Below are 13,627 nucleotides of genomic sequence, written 5' to 3'. Positions count from 1 at the left end.
GGTCTCCCTCTCTCTTTCTTTTTAATCATCATCTCTCTCTCTCTCTCTCTCTCTCTCTCTCTCTCTCTCTCTCTCTCTCTCTCCACACACACACACACACACACACACACACATACACACATTCTATTTTCCATTGTTTTGCAAGTAAAGCGATTCTAATCAATTTGATAAAAAAATGTTTTTTCCACTTTTCTTTTGCAGGTAGTTGCCAGTGCAATCCTCTTGGATCTCATGGTACCTCCTGCGACCGCAAATCGCAACAATGCGTTTGCAAACCAGGTGTGGGTGGCCTAAAATGTGACCGATGTAAACCCGGGTACTGGGGAATGCGTAAAATCGACCAAGGCAACATGGGTTGTATACGTAAGTAGTTCACACATGTTTTGCTAACCTACAATACTATCTCTTCATAGTTAGTTTCATCTCTCTCTCTCTCTCTCTCTCTCTCTCTCTCTCTCTCTCTCTCTCTCTCTCTCTCTCTCCCTCTCTCTGAAACAGCCTTAAATCTTATGACCTCATGGAAGGATTTAATCTGGACAATATAAGATGTGTGCAGACCAGAAGATTTCGATGGTATGACCATGTTGAAAGAATGAATGAAAATTATTGTGTTAGTAGATGTAGAACAGTTGAAGCAGCAGTTTCGGTTCACAACGGAAGGCCAAGATAAACATGTGATAAGAATAGATCTGAGAGAAAGAGTAGTAAATAAAGACCTGGATAGAGACGAGTTAGTTTATGTAAGACGGACGTTAAACTGAGTATGATGATAAATGATAATGCATATATGCAGAGAGGGAGAGAGAGGGAGAGAGAGAGAGAGAGAAAGAGAGAGAGAGAGAGAGAGAGAGAGTGAGTTAGTCTTTCAGACTAAGAGAACTATATCATAGATAATATAATAAAACTTCTTGAAATAAATTTAAAAAATATATATATTTATATAACGATGCATTATTTTTATCATCTATGTTATATTTCTCTTTGTCTGTTCGATTGTTTTACTTTTTCTCGAAAACTACTGCGCCGATCTGACTTAAACTTTGTATAGACCTTTGGTGTTCAATGCACAGTTTTGGATTAATAGTGATTAATAAGGGTTAGTGATCGCAATACTACTTCAGATGTTTTCTTGGAAATTACTGTACCGATTTTGCTGAAATTTTGTATGAATATTTTTTATAAGATGCAGTGTTTTAGATATTATACTATCTGTTCGATGCATAATTATGCATCAATAATTATAAATTACCATAATAGTACATTTACTCTAATTTTTGGCATAAAGCACTCATTCTAAGTCAACGGGCTGTCAATTTTGTCCATTTTTAACGTGCAAAATATATAGTTTTATAATAATTTATATCAAAAGTCAGACATCGAATTTACAATTCTTTTAAACAAAAGTCGATGTAGTTTACCATAAAGACAAATTCTGCTCGTCCAAAACCTGGAATAAAATATAAACAGAAAATTGAAATAGGTCACATGCAGAATTAAGATTCGAAAAAAAATAGCTAAATCAGAAAACTGATCATGTTTAACTTTACAAATAAGATTTTAGCAAAGTTTGTGAAAAACTTTCACAGAATCAAAAGCAACAAGGATGCAAATAAAAACTAATCAATCTGAAAAGGAAAAAATTAAAAGCGCCTATATCAGTTACTTATGACTTCCATATATGTGTGTGTGTGTGTGTGTGTGTGTGTGTGTGTGTGTGTGTGTGTGTGTGTGTGTGTGTCCTATAGGAAAACCCTTACCAGTTTATTGTGATTATCAAGGTCAATCTGCAATGAGTGCTTTTTTTTCGTGAATAACTATTGATCAATAATTGCACTGATCAATTTAGGAAACTTGAGTCTGGTTATAATTGATCATCTGATTTTCCAATTTGCATCACCTGCCCTAACCCAACCTGGTTGGTAAAAATCAAGAAGAAGAAGAAGAAGAAGAAGAAGAAGAAGAAGAAGAAGAAGAAGAAGAAGAAGAAGAAGAAAATGTAACCAAATAACTTGTTCCCAACCCAAGTGTCATCCTCCCATAAATCTGGTCCCTATCACAGTATCCACTTATCCTTCAGTGGCAATATACTTTGTTTAGAGTGAACGAAAGTGACGAAGGAAGCAGAAAAAGAAATATGAACAAATATCTTGCTCTCAACTCCCGACCTTGGTCTTGATTTTCTGTAAATCTGGTTCATATCACAATAGCCACTTACACTTCACTGGCAATATACCGTGTTTGTGGTGAAGGAAAGTAGGAAATAAACTGCAAAAGAAGATGAAGAACAGTAAAAACCTATGACGCCAACGTTACAAACATACAGAACTGCAAATCAAAAGCAATCGGAAGCAAATCCAATTAATGACGTCATTAAAGATGAAAAAAAATTATCTTAAAAGTTGAATCATTATTTTCATCAAAAGAGAAAGAAACGAAAAATAAAATCTAATTTGATTTATTTATCATTACATATGTGTGAACGGCCATTTTGTTTTAATGAGCTTCGATCATTGATTTGATTACGATTGATTTGATTAATCAATTTGTTAACATATTCAAACGCATACGATTGCAGCCTTGTGAGGCGATTTCCTCTGCTGTTGACAGACATTCCATTTCTTACAGACAGTCAAAAAGAGGATAAGAAAATCTTCCTGGAGATAAGATAGAATTGAATGTATTAACCAAGGTAGAAGAGAGAAATACTAAAATTATTTATTTGTATTAAATAATTTGGTTGTTTTGTTTTACGGCATATTAACCATTTTTCGGTTATTTAATGCTGAATAATTAATTTTGAAAAAAAATGTGCTTCAAGTTTTTATGTCTACAAATATTTATTCATCGAGTTTGGTTTAGTTGTTTTATTTTACGCATATCAATCTTTTGGGGATTATTTATTGTCGAATATAGTAAAAAAAGGTTTTATACTTGAAAAATACTTAAAAATAATTTAAAATACTTAAACTTCAAGTTTAAATATTTATTTTACAGTACATTAACTCTTTTTAGATTATTTAATGTAGAATCCGGTAATTTTGGGAAAAAGGTTTTATGCTTTCAGTTCTTTATATTTTCAAATATTTATTCATGGTGTTTTAATTTGGTTGTTTTGTTTTCCAGCATATCAACTCTTCGGGTTCACTAATTTGGCCAAAGTTTTTGTGTTTCAAGTTCTTTAAATATTTATTTATGGTGTTTAGTTTGTTATTTGGAAGAGAAAAATTGTTGTTTTGGCTTTGCAGAACAGGATTGAGTTTTGCATATGGAAAATGAAAAAGAAAAGAACAATAACATCAATGTTTGGTTATTTAAGTCAGGATGTCTTCATACAGGCTGATAGCAGATTAATTGACTACCAGGGTAACTACTGTATCGTTGCTTCATCTGGGCTGAAGAATCGACCACTAGCCTCTATATTTTGTACAGGATGCAAAAAATAATATCTAACCTAATAATTTCCCACACTGTCTGCCAAGATGCAGCGACTATCGCATCACCATAATGTTGCATCTCTTTGCTTGTTTTATAAGTACTTCTATAAAATGTGCTCTGATTTACTGCCCTTGCATCTTCTTAGCATAAATACCCACGACCCACCCGACTAGCAGCAAAAAAATCCCATCTCTTTACAGTTAAGATCCTTAGATGTGGGAAGACTTTTTTTTTACTTTGATAACTTTTCTTTGGACCGCTTGTTACTTTGAAAGTTACTTCTTGCTACCAACATACTAAAAATTAAATGTATGTGAATAAAGATCTGGCTGTCCAGCTCTTTATGCAGGTTTGTCCCCTATCACAGTAGCGATTTACACTTCTTGGATTGTTTAGGGTGAATAATATGAAAAACAATGTTTGTTAAGAAAAGCATTATTTATTCAAAAATACCGTGAAAAGGAACTTAAAATTAAGGTTTATCGTGCTTCCTGTCATGATTTATGGTCCATTCTATACACTTGGCACTGACTTTAGAACCAATATTTTATGGTTCAAGTTCATAGTAAAAAAACAAATTTTAATTTAAAAAAACAATCTTAACAAATACACGTCATGAAGATAAAAATGTTATTAAAAACCTGTCTCTGATAACTGGGAAAATTTTCAAAACCTGTCCTTGGTAACTGCAGGACTTTGAAAATCTGCGTTTGATGTTGAAAGGTTTTACATAACTGCAGTAGGAATTAATTATCTAAATACATCTTTTAGTCACATAAATTATGCAAATGATTGAAGGAATTTCATAACCTGACTTTAAAGTACAGGGAAATTTTAGGATCCCACATAGAACAATAAATCAGTAAGTAATGTATGTCTATTTCTCGTGCTAATATTACAATCTTTTTAGCTTCTATTAGATTTGGTAGACAATTCTCCAGCCATCTTCTGTTGGTCATAAATCACAATTTTTCATGGGTTTAGACATTGGTATGTGATTTATTTTGGCACAAAACCTATTCAGAGAAGAAAGTGATGAGAAATGTTTTTGTAAGTAATCATTTCTTTTTTTTAGGATTGATTTGAGAGGATTTGAGATAAAAGAAGACGTTTGTGTTTGTCGACAAACATTTATTATCAAAATGGTTTTGAGAGACAGCTTTGCGTCTCCCTAAGAGGCTGCGGTGGTAGATAGGCCAAATGTGGAACACACAGATTAAAAGAGCATATCTCATGCTTTCATGAATCTTCGTAATATTACAAGCAAAAAAGAAAAAAATGAACCATCAGACAGCTTTTAATCAAGCATTAAGTATTCTTTTTTGCATTACATAATTTTAATAAAATAAAAAAATACATCGTAATTTTAAAAACGAATAGTTTTCATTTAAATTGATTTTTTTAAATTAATGAACAAGTAATGTTTTAGTAATTCATCAATTTTTTATTAAATCACTTTTATTAGATATACAAATGTCTGTATTTATTGTGTCGTGGAACAACAGTGAAAATAGGAACAAACAAATCGAGGTTCGGTTAAGGAACAAATGTATTAACAATAATGTACAAAGATAGGAAAGCGTGTATATCTGTTGGTACTCGGCTAGCAGTTGAAGTGCAGTCGCATCTCTCTCACCGGTGTTGGAATTACTAGCGCTATTTATAGCGCTAATGGGTGTAAATTCTTCTGTTTAAGGAAGGCCGGTATAACACCCCCACACCTTTGAAAATATCCCGTCTGGGATTAATAACGTTTTTGTTTTGAGTTCACCCTAATCAATTCTGTTGATTTTCGTTTTCCGTTTGATATTCTGTTCTCCGGAACTGTCTCTGCTATGGGCGCCTGAAAAGTATCAAACACTGTGTCCATGATGTCCTCCTTGGGCGATCTGGTCACCTCACTGTTCGAGTATCTTTTCCGAATTTGGTTAGTGTGACATTTGTGCACGAAGTCTGACCCCTTAATCATGTAGACCATGTTGCCGATTTGTTTCTCAGGAAAGTCGTTTTATGTTTCCCAGAAAGTCTTATTATTTTTGTGAATCTTGTAGAAGACTCTTTCGCCAACTTTATACCGTTTTTTTTTTTTTTGTTATCGGTTTTTTGAGGTTTGGCCTATCCTGGTTTGTGGTCTGTTTGTAGCAGAAATTGCCTACCGTGCAGGAAATGATGAAATTTCTTTACCGCGAATATAATGCTTAGCGCCTCTATTTCAATTTGTAGTTCTTTTTGGCTGGCAAAAGTGATCAGGGTGAATGTGCTATGGGTTTCACTTTTCCATCATCCATTTTGTGTAAAATGCATGCTCATATGCCATAGGAGCTGGCATCGCTTGCAACTATAATTTCACGCTTGGGATTATAATGTGCCAAAAACAAGTCAGACGTTAAAGTCTCTTTAATTTCCCGAAATGCTTCTTCGCACTCTTGCATCGAGACCCATTTTTTGTCTTTCCTTAACAGTTCATTTAAAGGCGACCTTAGTTTATGCATATTTGGCACAAATACATTCTAGTAATTTGCCAAACCTAAGAAACTTTGTAAAGATGCAATATTTTCTGGAGCAGGCATATTCTTTATTGCACTCAATCTATCTGGATCCGGCCTTCTTCCATGTTTATCGATGATTTGCCCCAAGTATTTTATTTTCTCTATGAAAAATGTACATTTTTCCTGTTTTACTTTAAATCCATAATCCTGGATCCTTTTGAATACTTGGTTGACATGAGCTTTGTGTTGTTCTTTGCTAGCGCTTTTCATTAACACATCGTTCAGGTACCCTACTGCTAAATCCAACCCATTTAACATAATGCCCATAATTTGCTGAAATTTTTTTTTTTTACCCTCTTTGCCTTTTGCAAAAAAATGACTTGATTCCTTACGTATTTGCTAAGCACAAATGACGTACGCGAATAATTATTTTTCACGGTCTGTCTCTTTTTCTCTTGACAAAGTTAAGCGTGTTTTTTTTTTCAAATCCCAGATGTTATCGAAATAACGATAAGCTTACATGGTATTTGCTAGTTGGTTTCTGACATTTAACTTTGCAGAAGAAAATTCTTACCGTAGAAAAAATGGCTTCTGGTGAAGAAAAAATGAACCCTTTTTCCCTTTCTAAAACACTTGGTAAGTATGTTCAATTATTAAATAATTGACAACATTTGCGTTTTTCGCTGTAGATTTTGGTAGCAAGTTTTTTCCCTGTCGCCAAATTACTATTGTAGTGATTAATTCGCTGTTAATCCTTGCGTATCCAAATATCTGTTGAAATGACGAAGGTGTTCTACCGTAAAGATTTTACGAATCTTTATTCCAATCACTTTTGGTGATTCTCTGCAGTGACGGTCGTATCTCATCCTCGTCGCCAATCTGTTGTATCGTGGAACACCAGTGAAAATAAGAACAATCAAGTCGAAGTTCGGTTAAGGAACAAGTGTATTAACAATAATGTACAAAGATAGGAAAGCGTGTATATCTGCTGGGCACTCGGCTAGCAGTTGGAGTGCAGTCGCATCTCTCTCATCGGTGTTGGAATTACTAGCGCTATTTATAGTGCTAATGGGTGTAAATTCCTCTGTTCAAGGAAGGCCGGTATAACAGTATTAGTGTTGTTGCTCTCTACTATATATACAGTATTTCAAAAGTTTAACTTGTATTACTGATTTAAGTAATCATGGGTCAGGGTAATGTAAACGTGATGAATTAAAAGATCTTTATCATTTATTTATTTATTTATGATAACACCCCGCTGTCAAGTTGGTAACCTTGCAGCATAGTTTACAGCCGAAAAATCGAAAATTATACAGAGAGAATGTTATGCAGACGAATCCAACACTTAATAAAAAGTAAATAAAATACCAGGAGTTGCTGAGGAGCGTGGTTAAAAAAATGAACATAAATAGAGGAGTCGAAGAAGCTATGATACTGCAAGAAGTTAAAATATGCCGATGCTGAGAAGGACAAAAAAAGAAAGTGACATTTTGTTTTTAGTAAATCTTATTTAATCTAAACTGTCTTTTATGATATATTTCGAGGTAAAATCAAATAGTGGGAGTTTCAAATTCCCTAAAACTACCGTTGACTTAAACACTCGTAATATTGTTGCACATTACATTACTGCAGTAAATGTCATAGTGACCTCATAGCAAATAGACTTAAAAGTTTTAAATTATGAAATAATTCTTCTTAAATATATTCATTATTATTACTACATTTATGTATTTTTAAGTTATTTTATATGTGTTGTATTCATTTTTGAATCTATCATTTTATTTATTCCACGGTTAAAATTCAAAATTCAATTCGTTTAAGATTTTGAAAATTAAATATTTAATTTTAAAATGGTGAGCAGAATAAAAAACAACAACTGTATAAAGAATTTTTGGTAATATTTTACACAAAGTTCCTTAGAAAATTTTCAACAGGATATTAAGTGTTAAACTGGGTTGAAAATTATTTTAATGTCAATGTTTTTTTTATTTATTTAGCATGTGATTGCAATGTGTATGGTTCATTACGAGATGACTGTGAACAGAACAGTGGACGTTGTAAGTGCAAACCTGGCATAACAGGCATTAAATGCAACAGATGCTCTGACAACCGACTACTTGGCCCAGATGGATGTCAAGGTAAGTGATGCAACATCTTCATCTCGATTTACTCGCTTCTAAGCAATGATCAATTTTGGAGGTAATGTTTCAGAAAAATATTTTAATCGTTGTTTCTTAAACTGCTTAAAAATTGTGTAAATCTTAAACTGTATACGTCTGGACAGTATAGAAAGACATGCATAGGAAACTTTATAGATATGGTCATGTTAAATGAATGAATGAGAATTTTTCTTAGGTTAGTAAATATCGAACAATTAAGGTAGCTGATGGTGGCGGCGATGGTGGTGGTATTAGTGATGATGATGATGATGATGATGATGACAGCGGTGGTGATGAAAAATATCTTGTCTTGAGCCTACAACTATTTAGTTTATAGTCGCAGTTCTATCCTACGACCTACGCTATCAGCGACCGCAATACATTGATGATGATTGCAACGTCTTGACAGACGAGTGCCATTCCCTCAGACACTGAAAGTTCATGAGCACAAAAAAAAGACGTATAGTCCTGCCAGCGAATTCACATGCTCAAGCAGACATGACACTAAAGACGGTCATTGTTATACATACATATATATACACGCACACACATATCTACATGCGTACATACACAATATGCACACATACATATACATACACACACACATGCAAACATAAACAAGACGGTCATTGGTATACATACCCATAAATGATGCTTGCAACGTCTTGTCAGACGAGTGCCACTCCCTCAGACATTTAAAATCCATGAGCCCAAATGCCTGAGGGAGTATCTATACAAAGATGATGTTACAGAGTCTTAGCTTTGTACGACAGCTAAGTCTCTCTCTCTCGGTTCAAAATGTTGAGATCCAGCAACAAGCAAGAGCAAGATAGCCAGCAACAAATTAAACTGCAGACCAGCTTAATGCGGGTACTGGTCTCCCGCTTTGTTTTTAAATCAGAGATTTGCTTCTCCTAGAAAGGTTGCCTTCACCACGGCTTACAGGAGCCCTCTCCACCCCAATACACATATACACACACACACACACACACACACACACACAAATATACACGGTGCTAGTTGGCCGTTGACCCAGAAAAAGAGTTCATTCGCCCTTTGGAAGGTCTTGTTTTTAATCCTTCAGGGAGACTAGCCACCCTCCTCACCAAACAAATCTGGTGGGGGAACCAGTTTAGTCGCCGGTGACCCGACTATGAGGCAGGTAGTACTGGGTTACATGGTACCAGTAGCATATGACATGACCTGACATGACCGCAATACATACATACATACATACATACATACATACATACATACATACATACATACATACATACATATATATTGTTACGGTACGCTTTCAATTATCACTCTCATATAACAGCGATGCATTCCAAACAGAAATTCCAATTAGGACATATCCCGTAATCGCGTATCACATTAGTAAAAAATAATTGTGCATCGTGCATTTTATGCCCGATCATTATGATACATTAGATAGATTCTTGATCAGTACGCATTGTGAGATAACTCAGCGTATTACACGTTTGGAAAAAACCAAATAAAATAAAAAATGACAAAGCACCGAGAATTATATATATCTATATATACAATATTTTATTACATCATAAGAATTAATGATTGTAAAAGGATATGCAAACAAAACCCAATGGGTCAGAGGGAGCTCGAACAAAAGGAGAAAGGTCAGCAAAAGAAATAATGTATTTTTTTTCCTTTTTTTTTACTATATCATGTGAAACGATTGAGTCCAAACATATTTAAACATCTAAACAAACATTAAACATGTCTAAAGAAAAAATTAACTCAGCAAACTCAATATAAATGGAAAGGAAACAGGTATTATCCAAGCAAGTAAAATGTCCAAAAGAGATATTATTTTTCCTTTGAATATTCGCAACTATACCATCCAATATAATCCAGTTTTCATTTGTATATTTCTTCCCTTTCCTTTGGGGTTGAAACCTCCAATGTTCCGAGGGATAATCTCATTAATTATCCTTTTTATTAAATCACTTCTCTTATCGTAGCGACAAACAGATTTCTTTCGCATTCAATATCCTTTGGTTTATTTTCCCTTTTGTATTCCATGTGCTTCCTGCGAATGCACATACATTTTCATATATGTCTCTGCTTAAACTTTAATATATTTCCTTAGAGGTTTGTCCCGTATTTTTCTGTACGGGAGAGTCAATGGGAGGCTTGATTCCCTCTTGTCATAATGTCATGGATACATATATATATATATATATATATATATATATATATATATATATATATATATATATATATATATATATAGTTATATATATATATATATATACCTGTTTGTTTCCCAGGATCGTTCTCCTTTTATTTGTTTGCCCTTTAATTTGCTATGTTAGAAATTCCATGAGCTACTATGCTCATTTCCACATGCATATATCTGTCTCGTTAAAAATATCCTTGCTTGCATTCAAGCATCCTTTTCCTTTCGCTGACCAGCCTTTTCTGCTATGTTGGAAAAATATGTTGGCTAATTTGCCCTTTTCCGTTGCGGTTAATTTTTATTAAATTGACTTGGGCGAACTCTGACATCTAGTTGGCCACCGTGGCTCGCTTTTATGGCGCTATGGGTTAGACGATTAGTTTTTCATGTCTTCACTGTAAAATGTCCGACTGATTTTTCCAAGCCTTGTCACCACGTGGTTTGGCTTTTGGAAAGTTGACCTCTCTTAGTGCATTTCGTTCGCATGCTTTGTCCTTGATATGGTGGTTGGTGTAAGGAGAGGAAAGCGTAAGTGACGCGAACAGGAATTCCAATTAGGGCATATCCCGTAATCGCGTATCGCATTAGTAAAAAAAAATTACTTCACATCCACTCTCGCTCTGGTTGTGTAGGTTTTATTTGGGAAAGCGTTGTCTATCTATTGAATATATATATATATATATATATATATATATATATATATATATATATATATATATATATATATATATATATATACTAGCAAAAGTACCCGTCGTTGACTGGGTTTAAAAACAGCCTACAGAAAATGGACTCTGATTTATGAAAGTATGATAGGTTATGAAAAGAAGGGGTTGTAAAGAGATAGCTTCGAATTCGGGGGTATCAAAACCAAAGCAAAATATGATGAAAGTAAAAATAAAATTGATAAACCCCATAATTTATTATACCATACCTGTTCGCATTGAAACACTTATCACAATATTCTGTGGATCTATATTAAAAAACCTTGTTAAACTTTGTGACATATTTCCATTCTATGGAGGTCAGGCGCAAACGAACACCCAATAATTTTATTATACCATATTTCTTGAAACTGAAACATAATTATCAAAGTATACTTACGAAGATAGATATGAAAAGTCTTTATTAAAGTTTGTGCCTATTTCCATTCCATGGAGGTCAGGCGCGAACGCCGACCCCACAATTTTATTATACCATCCCTATTTAAGTTAAAACATACTTATCAAAGTATTCTTATGTACATCTATATGAAAAACACTTGTAAACGTTTTTTTTTAATTTTTAAATTTTTTATTTCCATACTTTGTGGACCAGGTGCGAACGCAGACCCCACAATTTTAATGAACCACCGTTCTGCCAGATCAAACATACCCATTCCTGTGTCTCGATACATCTTCTATCATTATATGTAATCGGTTTTTTTAAATAGTCAACCATATAGGAGCCTATTCGTGACCAGACACACACACACATTCAGCTTTATATATATATATATATATATATATATATATATATATATATATATATATATTGCTATTGGAGATAAATAAAATTACATGTGGCTTTACGACCTTGCCAATCAGATACGGTTAGTGGTAAAAAATCACTTATCTACCCTAAAGAGTTAGAATTGCCGGTAAGTGGGTGAGAATTTAAGTTAAATTTATATATTAAGCTGATCCCTAACTGTAATTTCTAAAGTAATGTGCTGTTTTTTTTTTTTTGTTTTTTTTTCTTTATGCCAAGTTTTTCAGGATGTTAAACATAATCGCTTAAAAGTCATAGAATCTTATTTGAGGGTAGGAGAGGTGCTTCATCTATAAATTTACCTGTAATCTTTTATTATTACTTCAGTTCAACTTTATATTAAATATAATCATATTCTAATGAAGCTTCAGTGTCTTCCTGTAAACAAACTTTTCGCACCTTTTGAAAATAAAAGTCGAGATAAAGTAATTAATGGAATACTTTCTTCTTTTTTTTATAGAGGAACCAACTTCTTGTCGCCGTATGGACTGTCGGTTTGGAGCTGTCTGCAGGAAAGTGCATCACAGATATGACTGCATATGCGACTTCAACTGCTCTGGCCATCCAGAACTTGTTTGTGGTTCAGATGGGCAAACTTATGGATCAGAATGTCAACTTAAACAATTCTCCTGTCGTCTTAAGAAACGAATCGAACTTGATTACCGAGGAATCTGCAGTTGTAAGAATCAATTTTACAAATTTTACCAATTTTTCCAATATTACCAATTTTACCAATAGTGATAATTTTACTAATTGTGGCAATTTTATCAATATTGACACTTTTACAAATTCTACCAATTTTTCTATATTGGCAATTTTACCAATATTGGCAATTTTTCCAATTTTGGCAATTTTACCAATATTGGCAATTTAGCAAATTGTAATAAATTTTTCCAATATTGGCAATTTTACTAATTTTGGCAAATCTATTGATCCTTTAAATATGACCATAAAGAAAGGAAAAAAGAAGAAATCAATTAATCTTTTAATTTGCAATTGATAAATTGATTAACTATGAAACAACTTCTCACTAAAACGAACTGATAATACCTGGAGTGGTATTAGCACTGGCCTGTTTATACCAGCTTCCTCTGAAGGAGAAAGGTTACATGGAATATTAAATTCATATGCAGCCTCCAGCCACATGTATCTCTCGGTTCTGGGAAGATGACACACTAAATATATCCAAATGGCCACCCTGGTACTGGACAGGCTTCACATTTCTTAACTTTGGTGATCTAATATGAACGAGAGCATCAACGTGATTATGCTGTACCAACTTATCAATGATCTGCTTTAATGTGGCTCTTTAACCCGTCTAATAAAACAAACCGGTAATAGCCATTAGTGGACTATGCTGGCTTACTTCTTCAGAGAAAGTTTACTTAGAATATCAAATTTACAACCAGCCCCCATTCAATTGTATACCTCGGTCATAGGAAGATGACATACAGCGCCTAAAATATCCCAATAGTCATCCATTTAGTACTGGCCAAGCTCAATGTTGCTTAACTTTGATGAGCAATATGATTACGCCATACCAGCTTATCAATTAACTTTTTAATGTTTTTTTAGCTCGGCTAGAAATCTGCATTTTGATGAACAAATTTTATAGACATTAACATTTTTTGGCAAGAGGCTCTATAATTATGTATTCTCAAAATTTTTGCAGAACAATCGCAGAATCTTATTATCATTAATGCTAATAACGTTAGAAGCCGTCAGAGATTGGATTTGCTTTTTTAGGCTACGATCACCCACTGTCTTATGAAAATACAACAATTCTTTGTATATATGAAGTATCTTCA

The 13,627-nt window shown here is 33.7% G+C and overlaps 1 protein-coding gene across 13 annotated transcripts in view; it reads left to right on the top strand.

The window, feature by feature from the left end:
• Positions 1–13,627, top strand: part of LOC145255699 (agrin-like) — a 2,182,525-nt gene that overhangs the window by 2,070,238 nt on the left and 98,660 nt on the right. For all 13 annotated transcript variants that reach the window (XM_080114282.1, XM_080114279.1, XM_080114278.1 and 10 more), the window contains 3 exons: positions 202–363; positions 7,922–8,062; positions 12,280–12,498. In XM_080114282.1, coding sequence (XP_079970408.1) covers positions 202–363; positions 7,922–8,062; positions 12,280–12,498 — 522 coding nt within the window. The remainder of the gene's footprint in view (positions 1–201; positions 364–7,921; positions 8,063–12,279; positions 12,499–13,627) is intronic.

Source organism: Euprymna scolopes, chromosome 31 (assembly GCF_053919585.1).
Source record: "Euprymna scolopes isolate OS-2025 chromosome 31, ASM5391958v1, whole genome shotgun sequence".
NCBI classification, from domain to species: domain Eukaryota; kingdom Metazoa; phylum Mollusca; class Cephalopoda; order Sepiida; family Sepiolidae; genus Euprymna; species Euprymna scolopes.
The sequence above is the reverse complement of the archived record's forward strand: the minus strand, read 5'-3'. Positions and strand labels throughout refer to the sequence as shown.